The sequence below is a fragment of the Apium graveolens genome, chromosome 8 (genome assembly GCF_009905375.1).
Source record: "Apium graveolens cultivar Ventura chromosome 8, ASM990537v1, whole genome shotgun sequence".
Taxonomy (NCBI): domain Eukaryota; kingdom Viridiplantae; phylum Streptophyta; class Magnoliopsida; order Apiales; family Apiaceae; genus Apium; species Apium graveolens.
The window spans coordinates 116,921,010-116,942,904 of NC_133654.1; the positions used below are offsets into that span (position 1 = coordinate 116,921,010).

The 21,895-nt window shown below is 31.3% G+C and overlaps 1 protein-coding gene across 1 annotated transcript; it reads left to right on the top strand.

Annotated features, from left to right (window-relative positions):
- The first annotated feature begins 15,576 nt into the window (after nucleotides 1-15,576).
- LOC141679908 (uncharacterized) lies at nucleotides 15,577-18,024 on the top strand. The gene has a single exon (XM_074486270.1). It carries the CDS (start codon nucleotides 15,577-15,579, stop codon nucleotides 18,022-18,024), a length of 2,448 nt encoding a protein of 815 aa, XP_074342371.1.
- Nucleotides 18,025-21,895: the final 3,871 nt, after the last annotated feature.

A 21,895-nucleotide genomic window follows, 5' to 3' on the forward strand; every position in this document is an offset into this window, starting at 1 on the left:
CATCCAGGCAATTAATAATCAAAATTATTTAAAATAATTTTTATTTTTTAATAGTAAATTTATTTTGGTGTAATAAAATTATTAATCACTTTTTCCTTTTTTATATTTAATTTTGATAAAGATATCAAAATAAAAAATTCAATTTATGGGTAAAAAATTTTTATCATGTACCCTACATCAAACATATTACTAAATTGTAAAATAATTTGTTATTAGTTCATGTTTTGTAGTTCATATAGATGACACCAATACATATGCACCAATATATATGCAAGATACTGCATTTTATTTAAGAGATAATTCAAGTAGGTTTTTGTGATAAAATATTTGTATTTATGAATTTATCAAATAAGTTTTTTCCATGCTCTATTCTATGACATACTTAATAATATATAATTTAATGATGGTATAAATATAAATTTTATGTTTTCCGTGTTAGTTATATTTAAAATTTATTTAAAAGTACTGCACTTCAAAATTCAAAATTTAATGTCCCTTATTTTGTGTCAATTTGGACCGCACATCTTTTTTAATCTAATGGTGGTTAGTAGGTCTCCAGTACTCCAATTATTACGGGTCTCCAATTAAGGAAAAATAAACTACTTGATGATTATAAAGTAATGCAGTTAGTTTTAGTTTTATTTTATACACCTGAGAGTTCATTTCATCCAATCTGACCACCTATAAACAGCACTCCAAGTCTCCAAATAAAAAACGGACTCCACTAAACTTTTGTCTATATATATCAAGGGTCAGATCATATATATTAAGGGTCAGATTCAGTGGTAACTTATTTATTAAAGTAACTAGTTTTGATAGGTCCACTTCTTGACCCACTAACTACGTTTACACAGAGTCATTTACACCTAATTTTTTACATCATTTACTAATTTTTTTGTTCTCTCTAACTTTTATGTTTTACTTTTTATAAATTTTTTATAACTGCTTCTATATTTTTTATACGTGTTTTATTAATTGTTTTTCAATATTTTTGTATATGTGTTCTATAATTAAGTTTATTTATGTTGTTATTAATGTTATGTTCTCCAATTATTTTAACACATTAGATCATAATTGAACACATATTTTCTGTTTTGTGGTCTACTATTTTTTATCTTATTTACTTTTTCTACTCCAAACTTTTATATATGTAGCATGTATTATTATATGTCCACTAAAATTTATACATTTTCTCTAACTATTTTGCATGTGCACTGTATTTTATTTTTTATTATTAAGTATTAGTTAATTTTTTATTTGTGTACTTAGGTAACTATGTACTCTTAAGATGTAACTATGTACTGTAAGATGTTATCTATCTATATGTAGTGTAATGATGTTTTGTGTCTATTTTGTATCTTCTATATTTATTTGTGTCCTGTGATTTTATTTTTTCGTGTTGTGTATTTTTATTAATGTTGCGTTCTATTTTATTCTTGTATTCTTTGATTAAATTTATTTGTATGTCCTGTATTTTTTTGAATTCTTTATATAATGTTCTTTTTAGTTTTTCTTATTTTTCAATCCTTTATGGTAGGGATTAAAAATATTTGAAAAATAAATTTGATGAAAAAACTAAAAATTATTGAACGCAAGAACACATTTTTTTCATTACAAAAGGTAATTTATTGTGTTCTAATTAAATTTTTTTTTGAATCAAATAAACATATTTTGATCAAAAAATAAAAAAGTATACGTCTTCTAAAATTAGAACATGTAAAAATTTCTTTAAAATATTGTAATTTAATATATTAAAATTTGTATGATATATATATAATATATATCTTTCTTTTCTGAATTAAATTTATTAAAATTTACACTTAAAAAATATATATTGAATTTAAAGATATTTTTTTCCCTAAAATTTATATTTGAAAACAAAATTTATTCGCATTCATCATCTTCCTCGTCTCTTGGAAGATCATTGTTAGGTTCTTGAAAAGTAACATTTATAGATTCCTCAACAATATGCTTATACAAATTATAAACTCTATATGTTTTACTATTCATACAATAACCAAGAAAAATAGATTCATAAAATTTAGCATCAAATTTACCATCATTATCGATGGTCTTCAGAACAAAACACTTTGAGCAAAAAATCTTAAAATAACTAATGTTAGGCCTCTTTTTCTTTAGCAATTTATATGGAGTCTTGTCCAAAATAGGTCTTATCAATACTCTATTGAGAACATAGCGTGTTGTGTTTACTGCTTCTCCCAGAAACTTTTAGGTAGCTTCCTTTCTTACAAGAATGTCCTTACTGTTTCTTGCAATGACCTATTCTTTCTTTCTACCACACCATTTTGTTGTGGAGTCCTTGGAACCGAGAATTTGTGTGATATTCCTCTTTCTTCACAATAACAAATAAAGTCTTTTTGGAATTCACCACCTCGATCACTCCTTATACCTACAAGCTTTATATTGAGCTTATTATCAAGTTACTTAATTAGTTTTTCAAACTCAATAAAAGAAACAATACCCATGTAAAACGAGAATAATCATCAACAATTACAAAACCATATTGCTTACCTCCAATACTTTTATAAGCTTCTAAACCAAATAAGTCTAAATGCAAAAGCTCTAAGGGTTTAGAAGTAGATACCATCTTCTTTGCTTTGTGAGTACTTCTAATTTTCTTGCCTAATTGGCAAGCTCAACATACCTCAGTCTTGACATACTTGATTTTGGATAAACCTCTGACTAGCTTCTTCTTTGAAAGCTTATTAAGCAAGTCCATGTGAGCATGACCCAATAATATGCCAAACATAAGGATCCGTGCCTATTGCAGCAAGACCACAAGCTGTTTTCTATAACTCAAACTCCAATATATATATATTTCCTTCCCTTCTAGCAACTAGGGGGATTTTGTTAGTACCAATAACAATAATACACATCTCAATACCAAAATCAACCTTATGACCATCATCATATAACTGACTTATACTAAGCAGATTATATTTTAGGCCTTTAACATATTGAACTTTATCAATTGAAATGTGTTTACTACCTATTTTACCTTTTCCAAGGATTTGAAGAGTTTTGCTATCACCAATAGTCACTCTTCCACCCTTTCTCATCTGAAGACTCAAGAATTGTGCTTTGTCTCCACTCATATGTCTAGTACATCTGATATCTAAGATCCATTGAGTTGATTTGACTTGAGCGGCAAAACACATCTACAAAACAAATAAAATAACTCCACCTTTTTGGACCCAAAGTGTGTTGGGTCCAACATGGTGAGCAGATAAAATATATAAAACATGTAAATCAGATTTCTTTATCCATTTTTGGATAAATCTGGGTGATTTAACTCTGTCAACTTGATGATAGTAAGCTGTATTTGTTCTGCCATTCTGATCATAGTAAGCTATTTTCTGTTTATTTCCTCCATGGTATGATTTTTGTCCATTCTGAACTCTGCAATATTTTTCCAGATGCTCTTTCTTTCCACATCTATTGCATTTCTTCCAAGGCATAGCATAATCATAGGGTATGCCATGTTTCCCTTCATATCTTAGAGCTTTTTCCTTCTTGTTTGCATTCATTCCAATTTCTTTTGTAACTAATGGAATATTTGTATTGTTCATCATTGATTTGAGACTCTCTTCTGCTTAAACAAAAGATCTCATTCCCCTTTTCAGATCCTCAACTTCCTTTGTGAGCAGACCAATCCTTTTAGCTTGCTGACTATGATTTCAGCTTGTTGAGATGGTTCTTCTGCTTGATTTGTAGGTTCTGTATTTATTGATTCTCTGAGCTTGAACAGCTCCAAACATTCATCCCTTGCTTCAATTTCCTTTTTTAGCTCTATGATCTCCATTAATTGAGTCTTGTTTCTTTTGAGGAGAATTTTGTTGAAATTTTCTGTATGACTGACTTTAGCGTGAAGATCCTTAATTTCAGCCTCTCTATCAGCTTGTGTAGGTACCTTCTTCTCAATCCACGTATCCACTTTGCTCATCAAATCTTGTATTATGGTCTTGTGATAATTATTCTTCTCTTTCAGCTTGCTATTTTCAGCTTTAAGAGAGTGATATTCTCCCATAGATACATCCTCACATTCCTACATGGTTAGTGGTTACAAAATAATATTTTCAGAAGATAAATTATATTTACAAGAGTTTACCTCACTCTGATCTTCCTCTGAATCACTTTCTAGGTAGCCACTTTCTGAATTTTCTCGAACAGAATCATTATCAAGTCCAATTAGGGAAAGATTAACCATGTCTCCACTTGAATTATCACTAGAAACTGAGTCATCATCACTCCAAGTTATTAAATCTTTATCTTTCTTCTTATCCTTGAAGACAGATTGTTGTTTTGAATTCAATTTGTAGCTGTCCCGCTTATAATGGCATGGATTTCCACATTCAAAACATGTCTGATCTTTAAAATCCTTGTTGGCCTTCTTGTTGTTGGAAAATCTGCCTTTATCTCTTTTCAGCTTATTCCTCTTCTCAATCATCTTTCTGATCTTCCTGGATATTAAAGCAAGTTCTTTATCTAATTCATCTTCAGATTCCAGTAAGCTGTCATTAGTGTGAAGAGCTAACTGCTTCATTTGAGCAACTGGAGCTTGCATAGAACTTGATTGGCTTTCCTTGATTTTGCTTTCAAATTGTTCCAATTTTGCAAAAATAGCCAATTGATCTATAGTATCTATAGTTGGAGTGGATTCTGAAGCTGTTACCTTTGGTTCATAGATAAATAGCACAACACTAAGTATCTTCATGTTAATTTCCTCTTGAAGGATATATTTGCCAAGCTTTGAGGCATTTAGATTTTTCTAGAATCTAACTTGACTTTCTCGAATAGTTTCTCCATCTCGAAGCTTGAAATTTACGAACTCATTCATTAGTTTGCTCAATTTCACCTTCTTTAATCTCTTGGATCATTTGTGATACTATTTCAGAGTATCCCATATCTCTTTAGATGATTTTCATGAAGTACTATACTACCCCGTAGTACAAACTTCTCTAACACTAGTTCACCAAACCCTTGTTTCCTTTAGCCAACTATCCAGCAACTGCAAAATCCAAATTGAACAATACAAATCGAATGATAAAGTGATTATAACTCAAACTATAGACTCTCTAAGATATAATGTGTATATATAATTGAGAGCCCGAAAGTATTTTGGAAACAATAAAGTTGATTGAGTTGTGAGTGTTCTTGCTGCAATAAGTACATCATTAAAACTTCAAGAAACTTCATATATACACATACACCAATGTTCAAAACAATCTCAAAAACTTACAACGGTTAGAATCCAATTCTAACATTTATGTTCGTTGGGATGATTTCCAATGTTCATGTATACGTTTGACAGAAGAGAGAAAGAAAGAAAAATGATCAGAAAAAGTCTCTTCTATTTTGACAGAGTATAAAACATTTTTAATCAGATTTGTAGGAGATGGAGTTTAAAGATAAAACAAACTCATATAAATTAGGAACTATTTTGAAACTAGAAAACATTTTATAACTGAGCTCTAGTATATATAAATCACATATAATATAATAGAGAAGTCCTTATGATTAGTTACAAGAAATTCCTCAAATTTCTCCTTAAAAATTTGTTTCCTTGTTGAATCTGGACTATACAACTTGGCTTGCTGTTATTCTGAATAAGTTGATCATAGCTTGCTGAAATAGATCACTGTCTTATGACAGCTTGCTGTCATGATACTTAAACAACAATATATGTCATGATACTTAAACAACAATATATATCCTGCAATCATTGTCAAATAACAACATGATGCGTTGATGTGTTGTGATCATCAAAACTAAGGAGTTACATGAATATATGTCTGATATTGATAGGTATATATAATAAAATGTGGTAGTTATTATAAATTTATTTATACTCAATAATTTTAACAGTGGAATAATATTAGATTTTTTTAACTTTAAAAACATATATTTTTTGGAAAATTATGGTATTGTATTAAAAGTGTGTGACAATGAATATTTGCATGTAAAAGTTTATTTTTGTTCAGCCAAAACTTTTACTCTCAATGTATATAGTTTTATTTGTTAAAAAGTTTTCGGATTTATTGGTTGGTAGGTTGTAATTATTCACAAAATTTACATAGGTGTGTTATTGAAAAGTATATATTTAAACCTAGATGTCGAATAATGTTGATGAAATAATTATTTATAATTGTATATATTAGTATATGTGTATAAAGTAAGTATTATTATTTTTTAATTTGTTAGCATGTTTTTAGGTTGTGTTTTTTTAAAATTTTGTTATTTACAAAAAGTGTTCTAATGATCAATAAATATAAAAATAGCAGTATTAATAAAATATGATTTTAGATTGTACTCTTTTGAAAATTATGATGTTGTATTAAAATTAAGAGTGAGTATTTACATCTAGAAGTTTATGTTTGTTTTCTCAAAACTTTTACTCTGAATATATAAAGTTTTATTTTTTAGGTAATTTATGTTTTATAGATAGTTAGGATACTTATTCAAGAAATTTGTATTTTTGGATTTTATATGATGTATAAAATTGGCATATGTATGTGGTTGGAAAGTATATTCTTAAACCTAAACACTACAAGGAAAACTGGCTCAGACAAGTGTTTTAACCCGTTATCTGATTCCCTGAAAACCCGTTGTCTATTGAGCCGCCGTCTCTTACATGGATCAGACAACGATTAGAAATAGTTGTGTGAGTCATCGAAGACAACGACCAACTATGAGTCCCCGTTGTATTACAACCAGAACAAACAACGTCTTTCCATAAATTCTGTTGTAAGAAGATTTATTAGATAAGTAATGTTAAAAAGGTTGTGTATGTGGTCACTAAGAGTTTTAGAATAGAACATAACACACAACCCTTATTCAGATATATATATTGTCCTCTACCTTAACACACAATTCAAACGATAACCACCGTTGTATTACAACCATAACAAACAAGTATTTTCTACATATTCTGTTGTAACAAGTATACTTAGACAAGTTCTCTTGAAAACGTTGTGTATGTTCTTACTAAAAGTTTAGGAGTAGAACATAACACACAACCCTTATTATTTATTGTCCTCCAACTTAACACACAATTTACAAAAGATAAAATTTTGTTGTCTTACAACCATACAGACAACCCCTTTATTTTAAATTTGTATTGTTGGAATTGCTTTATACAACATTTTTTTATCACTTGGTATTGTATGATTATGTTTTGCACTTATATTTTAATGTAGAAAGTGTTGTGTGGTCTTCAATACATAATTCTTTTTATTCTTAATAGCATTGTTGGACAATGGATAATAGTTAGTTTTGTTCAGACAATGGTTTTTTATTGTGTGAATCTTCTTTTAACAATGTTTAGTTTTAAATAGCATTGTTATATGTTATAAAACATGATGAGCTTGGTCTTTATAAGTGTTGTGTGAGACACAATATAATATGGTTATTGTATAACTTTATTGGCTAAAAGCTCCTCAAACAATGGTTTTTCAAATTAAAATTAAACACAACAACATTATAAAATGAACATGCCATAAAAATTAAAACCCAGACTATCATTCAGATTACAAGCAAATTGTCACCATTACACCAACAATCAACCATCAATCCTTCTATTACACCAACAATCAACCAACCCTCCATTACATGAATCCACTAAACCAATATTTAACCATTGCAACCAAGAACTAACTTATAACCAAGTTTTATCTTAAACAAAACAAGACCATTCAAGTAGAAAGCAAAATATTTTCAGGTGAACATATCCACAAAAATGCCAGTAATTAGAAACAACGTTTAAATAGAGTTAACTACCATGACTAGAACTCCCAAATTTCAACACAAAATATGTTCACAACTCAAAATACCCAGCAGCACTGTATGCAAGTTCAAGTGGCATGCTTCTTCATGAAGTACTTTGCCCATTCAGTCTTTATCTCGTTCAGTTCTTTCATGCCATAACTTAGGTTGCTTCTGCGTAACCACTGAAACATGGATGTAAAAATCACATTTATTTACCATAATACATTTGGATATAGAAAAAAGAAAGATAACTATAACATTACCTTCTCATGAAATTTTAATTCCATATCGGCACAAATCTCTTTCATGTAACCCATTATAAACAAACCACAATCTTTGCTCCCAGTTTGGACAGGTACCCCCTGGAGAACATTAAAAACTTTATATATGTCTAGCTACACTATTCTTGTAGAATAGAGAAATTGATAAAATATACTATATTTACCCCCAGATTCTCCCAAGATATTTTCTTCTTTAAGAACTTCTTTGCTTTTTCCTGGTAGAGTTTGATGGCACTACGAAAATATAATATAGATCAATTGTAAGTCATATTTGTATTTAATTATTAAAGTGATTGTAGTTGAAATAAAATTTTAATATTGTACTCACTTGTCAATCACTTCTGTCCATTCTTCACTTGTAATCCTGCGCTTCAATGGGTCCATGTGATAAACAGTTTGTGAATCTGGATTTACAGCAGTGAGCGTCCAATGATTCCTGATAATTTATGAACAACAAAATTTACAATAACATATAGAGATGATGACATACAAAAAACAATCTTTAAGTAAGGAATATATTATTTATTATAACAGGTACTAACACAGCATTATATGGTAGCAGGAAAATTTGTCCTGGTTTAGCGTTCCTGAATCTGATAGATAAGGATTTTGACCTCTCTCCTGGACTACCACAACCAAGTGCGCCTATCATCCCAGGATCAACAAACGTTATCATGTCAACCATCTTGCGCTTTTTCAAATTCTCTTGCAATAAACTGTTAAAAATTGGAGATACAGATTATGAAAAATTCAAAAAAAAACTCAATAAGTATTCATAAAGGCAACAAAACTTTAGAAAAATGCTTACTTGATAAAAATGCAAATGGTGGACCCTGATATCTCACCCCCAGAGCACAAAGCGTGCACATCCGATAAAAACAACGCCTTCTTAGCGGTTACTCCAAAAGCTTCTTGGCATAGATAAAAAGCGTTTACTTGTCCATCAGCTAGGGCATTTTTTGCCCAAAGCCACAGACGTTTCAAAACAGGGGGATAATTCGCACCCATGTCCAATACATACTCTGGTTCCGGGACACAATCTTTTACCTTCTTCCATTTTTTCCCAGTAGTTTTCTTGCCTCCCTGAATTGAAAATATAAAAAGAAAATAGAGAATGCAAAGTTAAAGAAAGTTGACATGTTAAGTAATTGAAAATCTAAATTATGTTTTTATTCTTTACTTTTAAAAAACAACATAAGTTTCAAAAGAATTATAATATAAACAGATTTAATTCATTAATACGTAATAAATTAAAAATTGCATCATTATTAATTTAATTATCAAACCTATTTCCAACATTTTAACAAAAATAAATATGTGACAACCACCACAAAATCAACACTGAAATAAGGGGAAAAAATTATTATATATAAAACTGAACCAAACAATTATTCAACCTAAACATGAGAAACAATATCACAAAAACTTACCTATATATAGACCTGATATTGTAAAAATTAGATTACTAAGTTTAAAAATATACTTGCGTATATATATAGAGAAAATTTAACCTTTGGACTTCCTTTCACTGCAGCGGCGCTTGTCTTCACTTCCATTATGAGGTTTCTCGGCCATGCAATATATGTTCCCACAGCTTGTTCCACCGTCACGATCTCATCTTGGATTGGTAAGGGAATCTTTTCAGATCCTTGGAGTACACGAGTGATTGAGACCCGTACATTTTCTTTTTCCAGTTGTTTCCCATGAAGAACCTGACACTTAGTATCGACTGTTGCATAAGCAACGATATTTGTCGGGGAGCCAATTGCTAATTCCCACTCTGTGCATCCTTTAACCTCCAACACTTCCTCATTATTAGATTCCAGACACACATCCTCAACCAACATTTGATTATCCTCAACATCAACAACCTTGAGAGCCTCGCCATGTTCCTGAATATGTTCTTCGCCATCCACCAAAGGTTTCTCCTGAATATGTTCTTCAATATGTGTTTCCTTACCGATACCCACATTTTGAATGAGATCCAGTTTTTTCTTTACACCTTGCAAATCAAAGTCCTTCAGAATGTCATGTGCTCCCTTGGAACAACTTCCTTGTTGAGATCCAATATTTGGACTTAACCCAGTTTCAATAAGCTTCCCTCCTATACCAGCTTTCAGCTTTTGAAACTCTGCAGCCCAAAAGGCATCTCGCTTTTCAACTATCCTTTCTGTCTCTTCTTTCATAAATTTCTGAATACCCTCTTGAATCCTCTCCTCTATTGTCCTACATGTCTTCTTCTGCCTTGGAAGATGAAAGTATGTAGACTGCTTCACAAAGCGCCCTTGTCCACGCACCCGTCCTCTGTGTTCAGGGCTACCAAGCACCTTGGTCAAGATATCATCACTGCCTTCCACAGTCACCTCCCCTTCACTAACTCTTTGTTTCATTTTCCCCTAAAAATTTGATAAATAATAGAAGTAATTAACCAACAAAACAGATATTTGGTGATAAAAGAATATATTAACAACAGAAATAAAAACTTACAATCGCCTGAGCAATTTCTTTAACTGCTTCTGACTTGAAGTTTCCATCTTTATCTTTCCTTGCACGAATCCAGCTATCTGATCTATCTATCTCCATTTCAGGGTCAGCTTGAGTCTCCATCTGTATGAACATGTTTAAAATATTATACAATAAAATTGAAACAAAAGAATTGAAAAAAATTATATGATGTACGCGTGAAAGAAATATGTTTCATGATAACTAACCATTTCATGCTCTAGGTTAGAATAGCCCTTTCGAGAAATACAATGTGGATATAAATTAAGACTCCTCCTTAGTTTCTGTTTTTTGTGGATGTCCTTGGAGAAAAAAACACATAAATGTTAGCAGCATAGTTTCTTTCGCTATTTACTTATGCTACGTGGGAATTTTATAAAATAAAAAAGATTAAAGAAAAAACTCACTAAAAATTCATCAGTTAGACGGCCTGAAAGAAAAATATCCCAGTGTGCCTTCTCAATAAAGGAGTAGTCAGCCGGAGGAAACTTTAACAACTCAGGTTGATCTTTATTAGGAATGATATATTCAGTTGTTAAACGGCTTTTAAACTCCCTCCATTTCTGGCATGCCGATTGCAGAACAAGCTTTCGTGCTGATGGTGGTACAATGTATGCCATCTACGTACATAAATAAACAATTTTATTATCACATGTGTGTTAACTACAATTGGTAGTCATAATTTAACACAAGTAAAATTCTTAGTTGGTTTTGTAGATGCAATTTCTTTTACCTGCACACAATCCCAAATCTTGTTTTTTCTTTCTACCGGAACACGTAACCAACTGTCATACCATATCGGGGCTTTTGTTCTGGCAAGAACCCCAATATAAGACTGCATTTCTTTAGCAGCATCCCCATATGGCTCACCCTTTTTATTAAATAGTACCTCAAGCTTAATTCCCAGCATCTTACGCCTAACAATCCTATGCATCGTAACTGCTCCACGTTTTAGAAGCTTAAGTCCCTCTTGTTTGGTTGTTGTTTCTTCCACTCGTTTCCTTTTTTTAGATAATTTGCTTTTTAGATTCTTAGAAATTCCATTCTTCTTTACTGATTCAGGGGATGAATTCCGAAGGCAAGACTCCACTGGCTTTTCCTTCACAGGTTCAGACACCGCCTTGTTCTTTTCTAGCGCCCCTGCCTTTATTTTTAGTTCCTCTGTTTTGTTCTTCATAGGTTCAGGCTGAATCGGCTTGCTCATTTTTCGTTCCTCTGTCTTGTTCTTCACAGGTGTGGACTTAACCGCCTTGCTCATTTTTGGATCCTCTGTCTTTTTCTTTACATCTGCCTTGTTCTTTTTTAGTGCCTTGATAAGGTTTTCACTAGTTCTACGAGGATCGGATTTTGTTTTTCTTGAAGGCGCCATAATTAATCTACACTTAAAACATTAAGTTTAATCTAATTGTTTCACACAAAGCCAAAAAACTACATGAATATCAGTTGATTACAATTATATTAATGGAGGTTCTAAGGACACTCATGTGGCATCTCTATTAATGCACCTAAAACGTTTTCATTTCTTCTGCATTATGCACATAATACATATTGATAGTTGAGAAGCAATCAAGTATAGGCAAACTCGTGATTCCCCTCAGTAAGACAGTCATACGGCAACACAATCTAACACATCACTTTCCTAAACTTTCACAGCCCAAAAGACATGACATTCAAGGCAAAAAAAATTAAGCCTAATCTACCACTTTCACAACCCAAAAAAAACATCACTTCAGAGAAATAAACCTAAATCTACAACTTTTACAACCCAAAATATAAACACATTAACTTATTAAATAAACCCTAATCAGATTTCATAATCCCAAAAAACATCACATTCAAGGCATAAAAAATAAACCCAAATCATAAATAAGCCCCAAGTATAAATAAAAAACATCAGTTATACTACACTACCATCATACCCAAATCACAAAAATAAGTGCATGCATATCAATACCCCAATCGATGTTCAATTTAAAATAAAATATAAACCCAGATCATAAATAAGCCCCAAGTATAAATCAAAAAACATCAGTTATAGTACACTACCTTCATACCTAAATCACAAAAATAAGAGCATGCAAATCAATACCCATATCGATGTTCAATTTAAAGAGAGGGAGAGAGAGGAGGAGAGAGAGAGAGAGATAGAGAGATAGAGAGAGAGAGAGGAGGAGAGAGGGAGATTGAACCTGTATCGTGACTTGTGAGAGCTCTGAGAGGAAAGAAAAGAGAAAATGGAGAATGAGAGGGAATTGGAGTGGGGAGTGAAAAAAGAAGAGGGAAGTGAAATAATTTAACGGCTCAGATGCACTCCAGCTAAACTACTTTAATCCAACGGTATATAATGTTGCCAGCAAAACAAATAAAGTAAAAAGTAAATTAGAAAATGGTATAAAAAATTGTGGGCTGAAATTCAAAAATTTTAAACTCTTGTCTTAAACATATTCAGACAACAGATTTACATAAAATAGTATTGTAAGAAACATAATTACCCAGCAAAAAAGTATTCTAATAAAATAGTATTATAAGTACTAGGATAACGATTTTACAGTATAAGTACTAAAGTTTCTATTTTTTTAAAAAAGTTTATGAATGATCCAACCGTACGGATGTTAAGACCTATATGTTTTAGTGATGTGAGAAAAATTTGATAAAAAAATAAATGTGTTTGGTTTGTTATTTTAAAAGTCAACCGGTGTTTTGACCGGTACTTGTAACTTGTGTTTAGTCTCGTACTAAAGTTTCTATTTTTTTAAAAAAGTTTATGAATGATCCAACCGTACGGATGTTAAGACCTATATGTTTTAGTGATATGAGAAAAATTTGATAAAAAAATAAATGTGTTTGGTTTGTTATTTTAAAAGTCAACCGGTGTTTTGACCGGTACTTGTAACTTGTGTTTAGTCTCGTACTAAAGTTTCTATTTTTTTAAAAAAGTTTATGAATGATCCAACCGTACGGATGTTAAGACCTATATGTTTTAGTGATATGAGAAAAAGTTGATAAAAAAATAAATGTGTTTGGTTTGTTATTTTAAAAGTCAACCGGTGTTTTGACCGGTACTTGTAACTTGTGTTTAGTCTCGTACTAAAGTTTCTATTTTTTTAAAAAAGTTTATGAATGATCCAACCGTACGGATGTTAAGACCTATATGTTTTAGTGATATGAGAAAAATTTGATAAAAAAATAAATGTGTTTGGTTTGTTATTTTAAAAGTCAACCGGTGTTTTGACCGGTACTTGTAACTTGTGTTTAGTCTCGTACTAAAGTTTCTATTTTTTTAAAAAAGTTTATGAATGATCCAACCGTACGGATGTTAAGACCTATATGTTTTAGTGATATGAGAAAATTTTGAAAAAAAAATAAATGTGTTTGTTTTGTTATTTTAACAGTTAACCGGTATTTTGACCGGTACGTGTAACTTGTGTTTAGTCTCGTACTAAAGTTTCTATTTTTTTAAAAAGTTTATGAATGATCAAACCGTACGGATGTTAAGACCTATATGTTTTAGTGATATGAGAAAATTTTGAAAAAAAATAAATGTGTTTGTTTTGTTATTTTAACAGTTAACCGGTATTTTGACCGGTACGTGTAACTTGTGTTTAGTCTCGTACTAAAGTTTCTATTTTTTAAAAAAGTTTATGAATGATCCAACCGTACGGATGTTAAGACCTATATGTTTTAGTGATATGAGAAAATTTTGAAAAAAAAATAAATGTGTTTGTTTTGTTATTTTAACAGTTAACCGGTATTTTGACCAGTACGTGTAACTTGTGTTTAGTCTCGTACTAAAGTTTCTATTTTTTTAAAAAGTTTATGAATGATCCAACCGTACGGATGTTAAGACCTATATGTTTTAGTGATATGAGAAAATTTTGAAAAAAAAATAAATGTGTTTATTTTGTTATTTTAACAGTTAACCGGTATTTTGACCGGTACGTGTAACTTGTGTTTAGTCTCGTACTAAAGTTTCTATTTTTTAAAAAAGTTTATGAATGATCCAACCGTACGGATGTTAAGAACTATATGTTTTAGTGATATGAGAAAATTTTGAAAAAAAAATAAATGTGTTTGGTTTGTTATTTAAATAGTTAACCGGTGTTTTGACCGGTACTTGTAACTTGTGTTTAGTCTCGTACTAAAGTTTCTATTTTTTTAAAAAAGTTTATGAATGATCCAACCGTACGGATGTTAAGAACTAAATGTTTTAGTGATATGAGAAAATTTTGAAAAAAAAATAAATGTGTTTGGTTTGTTATTTAAACAGTTAACCGGTGTTTTGACCGGTACTTGTAACTTGTGTTTAGTCTCGTACTAAAGTTTCTATTTTAATTATAATAGACCTTACAACGGTTTGTTTTAAAAAATCGTTATATAACTTGTTTTCAGACGATTGAACAGTGTATCTGTTATACAACGGTTTTTTAAATATTTGTATTGTCGTTATTACTGTGATACAAGGGGTTTGGCTGCTTTACCGTTTTCGGATTTGTTTGTTAAAAAAAGCACAAAATGTGTGGTACTCATTAATAGCCCCAGATCTTTGTCTTAAGCCATTCAAACCTCTCAGATCTTTGTCCGAAGCCATTAATTTTCTAGCCTTTGACTCGATTTCTTCATCTTCTTCACTCGATTTCTTGAATCGATTTCTTCATCTTCTTCACTCGATTTCTTGACTCGATTTCTTCATCTTCTTCACACAATTTCTTCACTCAAGCTCTTCATCCTCTTCATCAAAATAACTTCAAAAAAACTCGATTGAAACCATAACTTCATCTTTTTGATTGGGTCAGTGTTAAGGTAATTACTTCATCTCCATTATGTTTAATTTCATTAAATTTTTAGGGTTCTTAATTATATTTGGGCAATGTTTTAGTGTTAATTTTTATTTAATTTGTATTTGCAGTTAGTAATTAGTAGTAATTAGTAGTACAATTAGTAGTACAATTATGTGTTAAGCTCATTAGTTGTAACTTCTAATTATGTGTCATATTTTGAATTAAAACAGATGGACAGGTCTTGGTTAAAGGCAGATAGAAGAACAAAACAATTCAAAAAAGGGGTCGAGGATTTGTTGTTGTGTGCATTTGAGAACGGATTTAGTGAAAATAAAATTTGTTGTCCATGTATAAAATGCGCACATAGTAAACATTGGCATGCTCGAAAAGTAAGGGACCATCTTTTTCTCAATGGTATCGATCAAACGTACAAGTGTTGGATTTGGCACGGAGAGTGCAATACAGAAGGAGGTGAGCCTACCACTAAAGGGACGGGCAGTTCAGAATCGGTAGATCAAATCCTAGTCGGTAGAAATGATGATGTATCCCTGGACTCCTCGGAAATGTTTAACCATATTCAATCTGAATATGAACCTCTTTATCCAGGATGTGAAGGATACACTAAGATGAAGGCTTTGGTAAAGTTTTATAACTTGAAAGCAAAATATGAAATATCTGATACTTGCTTCTCTGAAATGCTACTTTTGGTCGGGTCTATGCTTCCACAAGGCAACACATTTCCTTCTTCATTGAGTGAAGCTAAAAAAAGCTTGTGTGCCTTGGGAATGGAGTATGAAAAAATACACGTATGTCTGAATGATTGTTTACTATACCGTGGAGAGAGAGATGAAGATGAGACGAAGTGCCGCATTTGTCAGGCCTCTCGATGGAAGTTAAACAAAAACGGAGATGAATTGGAAGGGATTCCTGCCAAGGTTTTATGGTATTTTCCATTAATACCACGTCTGAGGAATTTGTTAAACTCACCTCAAACATCTAAGGACTTGACTTGGCATGACAGGGAAAGGTTAAAGGATGGTAAATTGAGACACCCTGCTGATGCACAAACATGGAAGGAAGTCGATGCAAGGTGGCCAGACTTTTCTTCAGATCCTAGAAACTTACGGTTAGCTCTATCTTCTGATGGATTCAATCCTTTTCGTAGCTGTAATCTTGATTACTCATGTTGGCCTGTTTTGATGTCAATTTATAATCTTCCACCATGGCTTTGTATGAAACGGAAGTATATAATGCTATGCTTGTTGATATCTGGACCAACTCAACCCGGAAATGATATTGATGTGTTTCTTCAACCACTTATAGATGATTTAAAAAAGTTGTGGCATGGGAAACAAGTATACGATGCTTACAAGAATGAGCAGTTTTTGCTAAGAGGCATCTTGTTATGGACTATTAGTGATTATCCAGCCTATGGTAACTTGTCGGGAAATATAATCAAAGGGTATAATGGTTGTCCTATCTGTGTTGATCAAACAAAAGCTACAAGGCTTGTCAATTATCGTAAGTGCGTGGTCATGAGGCATCGAAGGTGGTTGCCCCCTCATCATCCTTATCGTCGGAAGAAACAAGATTTTGATAACACCGTAGAAAAAGAAATAGCTCCAGTTCCATTAACCGGAGAGGAGGTACTTGAAAGAGTGCAACATTTAAAGGGACATGTCTATGGTAAAACACAACGCCAACCACGATTGAAGAAAGGTGATGCTCGACCTGTATGGAAGAAGGTTTCTATATTTTTTGAACTTGAGTATTGGAAATTTTTGCCGGTTCGACATGTTCTCGATGTGATGCACATCGAGAAAAATATTTGTGAATCTTTACTCGGTACGATGCTTAATATACCAAAAAAGACGAAAGACAAGGAATCTGTGCGCATTGACATGGCTGAAATAGGGATTAGAACAGAACTAAGGCCAAAAACTCCGGGGATAAAGGAGAAGTTACCATTGGCATCTTGGAATCTAACCCATTCTGAAAAAAAGGTTGTTTGCTCATCCTTCCTTGGCATGAAGTTGCCTGATGGTTTTTGTTCTAATATTCAGAACCTGGTTTCAATGGAAAATCTTCGTCTTACCGGAATGAAATCTCACGACTGCCATACGATTTTGCATCACTTGCTCCCAATTGCGATTCGCTCGTCACTACAAAAACAGGTCAGGAAAACTATTATCAAGTTTTGTCTATTTTTCAAAGCGATCTGTAGTAAAGTTATTGAGGTTGATAAACTGGAGAAAATGCAATCGCAACTGGTAGAAACTCTTTGTCAGCTTGAAAAATACTTTCCTCCCTCGTTGTTTGATTTAATGTTTCATATCTCGGTTCATCTTGTAAGAGAAGTCGAGCTTTGTGGACCAATTTTCCTTAGGTGGATGTATCCTTTTGAGAGATACATGAAGACATTCAAGGGATATATAAGGAATCGAGCTCGTGCAGAAGGTTGCATCGCTGAGGCCTATATTGCAGAAGAGGCAGTTGAATGTTTGGTGGATAATGAAGAAGTGACAATTGGGGTACCAAAAAAAGGTAGGCATACCAAGGATTCTATTTGCAAGCCATTATCCGGTGCAACAATTATAACCCCGAGCTGTACTGATTTGCACGTAGCACATTTATGTGTTCTACAAAATACCACTGTTGTTAGGCCATATATTGAGTAACTTCTTACACTTTCTCTCTCTTTACTTGAAAAATTGCATATATATTTTCTGTTATTAGTTCAACCAACTTATATTGGCTTATCTTTAAATGCAGTGAACACATGGCCTTTTTAATGACAAAATATCCGGAATATGAAAATGATGAAATGTGGCTTAAAAACAAGAAAAATGAGACATTCCCAAAATGGTTTAAGGAAAAGGTATTACGTGCGTCGTTTGATGTATTTTTTTCCCACTGTTTTATAACTTACTACCTCACCTGAATTATTTTACATGTTTGAATTCCTTTTTTTCAGATTGCTTCAAATTTGGCCGATGAAAAAGAGATATCGCCCGAGATAAGGTGGATTGCAGATGAGCCCAACAAGGATGTTCCTACATTCAGTGGCTACAGAATGGATGGTGTTACCTTTAGTACCAAGGATCGTGATGATATGCGTCAAGTTCAATGCAGTGGTGTGTGTGTAGAAGCAGACACAATGGATGTGCAGGGTAAGGATCAAAATATTGCGCACATATCACATATATATTACGGAGTTATAAAAAGTATATGGGAGTTGGACTATAATCACTTTAGGGTCCCTGTTTTTCTTTGCAATTGGGTAGATATAAATAAAGGGATTAAGGTCGATGACTTGGGATATACATCGGTTAATTTGAATAGGTTGGGTTTTTTGAATGATCCGTTTGTTTTAGCAAAACATGTTAAACAAGTTTGTTATATCGACAATCCCTCTGAAAAATTATGGTCGGTGGTGTTGAAATTGCCCGAGAAAAAGTACCATGAAGATAATGATGATGCAGATGAGGAATCCGTCAAAGTGGAACTCGAGAATGACTGTTTCATGCCCAATTTTCCCGAGATAGATGATAGTGGTGATGACATGGATAGTTACATGTGGGATGTTGATGAACTAATTCAACTTTCTTGAAGTATTTTTATTTGTACTTTCAATTACTATACTTTGTATGAACATGCATAATAACTTTGGCTTGGTTCTGCTATTTATTTTCAGTTCTTGATTGTTGGTTGATTTGCTTGTTGCATCTGGTTTGGGTGGTTTTCCTTGTTGCATTTGGTTTGGCACGTTCGCTTTGCTTCTGGTAATGTTTTATAAAAAAATCACCAGAGTAAGACAACGGTTTTATTGATTAGCCCATTGTCTGAAAGTATAATCTACAACATAGAAAAACACTTGTATTTTTAATTCAGACAACACTTATACTTGTACGTTGTTTGACACCATCTTAAAATACCAACAGAAAAAACACTTGTTTCATTTTTACAACTGTTAATTGAGACGTTGTCTCAATATCTTTCAGACATATCATTTAAAAACCGTTGTGCAAACTTACTCACTTGCACAACATGATGTTAGAAAGTGTTGTCTGGCTCTAAGAACTAGACAATGGATTTTATAGCGTTGTGGTAATGCTATAAGTTTGTCATTCACACAACATGAGGTTTATGAAAAGATTTTTCTGACTTGTTTTACTAGACAACAGTTTTGTTTTGCTTGTAGTAATATATATCAGCCAACACCTGTTTTTTGATTTTTGAAAAACTGTTGTATAAAAATTCTGGGCAACACTTTTTCAGCCAAGCGTTGTGTGATGGGTGTTGTATGATCGTGTTTTTCTTGTAGTGAAATGTTAAATAGTGTTGTCAATATAGTTAATTCTTAAATATTAGTAGATTTATTATATATATATAAATATATATATATATATATATATATATATGAGTTGGGTTCTTGTGGTGACGCGTAATAATTGGTACTCACCATTAGATTAAAAAAGATGTGATGTCGAGGGGCATGTACATGAAGGGGCCAAGGACATTAAATTTTTAATTTTGAAATGTAGTACTTTTAAATAAATTTGAAATATAACCAGCATGCAAAACATAAAATTTATATTTATAAGAACAACATATAGACATACAGTATAACATCATTAAATTATATATTATTAAGTATGTCATATAATAGAGTGTGGCAAAAAACTTATTTGATTTATAAATAGAATTTTTTTAGCAGAAGAACCTACATGAATTATCTCTTAAATAAAATGCAGTATCTTCTTGCATATGTACTCGTATCCTCTATATGAACTCCAGAACATGAACTAGTAAATTATTAGGCAATTTATTAATATGTTTGTTGTAAGGTACATGATAAAAATGTTTTACCCATAAATTGATTTTTTTATTTTTGATATATTTATCAAAATTGAATATAAAAAAGGAAATAGTGATTCATAATTTTATTACACCAAAATAAATTTACTATTAAAAAAATAAAAAATAATTTAAAATAATTTTGATTATTAATTGCCTAGTAATCAATCCTTTCACTTATAATTTTAATTCTCTTCTTATTAAAATTAAACAAAATAAATTTTATTGACAATAACATTAAAAATAAAAATTTTGAATAAATTATAATATATAAATAACCCTACTTATTTACCTTGTATTAAAGTTTAGCTATTTGATTTTTATTATAACTGTGCATATTACATTGTGATATAATTGTTATGCTCCTTTCAATATTACAAACAATCTTAATTAACCTACACTGAAAATGAGAAAAATGAAACTGAATAAATGATAAGATAAAAAAGTTATGCTATATTAAGATTGTAGAAAGGGGCGTTTATTGGTCCAATCTCTTTAGAAAAGAAAAGAGTTATCAGGAAAAAGAACCCAATAAACTTGTTACTTTTTTACATATTAACGTACATAACAAAACCAAGTAACTTTGCTAAATTCTGAAATTACCAGCCCTATATATATATATATATTCACACCAAAATAATATCATGTTTAATTTGCCTAAATTTTTTGCTCAAAAATTGTTAAAATAATTTTTGAATTTTATGTTATATATAAAATTAGCATAAGTGTGTGGTTGTAAAATATATATTTAAACCTATATGTTAAATGGTGTTGGTGAAATATTTAATTGTAAGTATTTTTTTTATTAGCTGTATCTGTTTTTAGGTTGTGTTCTTTACAAAACGTGTTCTAGCATATGTGGACTAATGATCCCATAAATAGTCATTACTGTAGTAAAATTGTTAAATATATTAGATAATGTGATTTACTATAGTTATTTGAATGTAATATGTCATGACAATATAATGTTTGCATATTTGAAATCTTATAGTAGTTTTAACCCTTTGCTGGCACCAAATTTAATATTTTGGATAACATTCAAGTACTTAAAGTTAAATTGTTGAGACAAAATATTGTAGTATGTGTGTGGTGATATTAGTATTATGATATTAATTTGTTTTTTTATCTAAAAGGCAATTATAATGATAATATTGAGCTATAATATTGGTTTTGAACAATATTATGAGTCAATGTTCCTTCCCTCATAGTAGCTAATGTAGTATTCTCTACCACCTATCCTAATAACAATTACAAATATATTAATAAAATCATAATATAAAATGATGAGAATGAATTGATTTTTCTTAAAAAAACTAAAAAATGTTGTCTCATATAGATAGAGAGATAATATAGGTTGAAATTTGGTAGGAAAAAAAATTTATCTTTACAAATGTATAATAATTTTAGGTTATCAAGAAATTAGGCAAAAATTTTAAAATAAGAAGAAGAATAGATAATATATTTTTTATATTATCATCATGTGTAATAATGAACTAAGACTACTTGTATCTTATCTTCTACTTGTAGTATTTGTACTATGTGTGTAACAAACATTAAGTGTGGAGGCTCCATGTCCTTACATATGTAGAGTGTTCAGTGGCCTGGGTGAACGTTATTATTTTATATTATTATATTTTGGTTTGTAATGTTAATATAGGTGTGCCAAGAATGGTACCGTGATTACCTCAATCA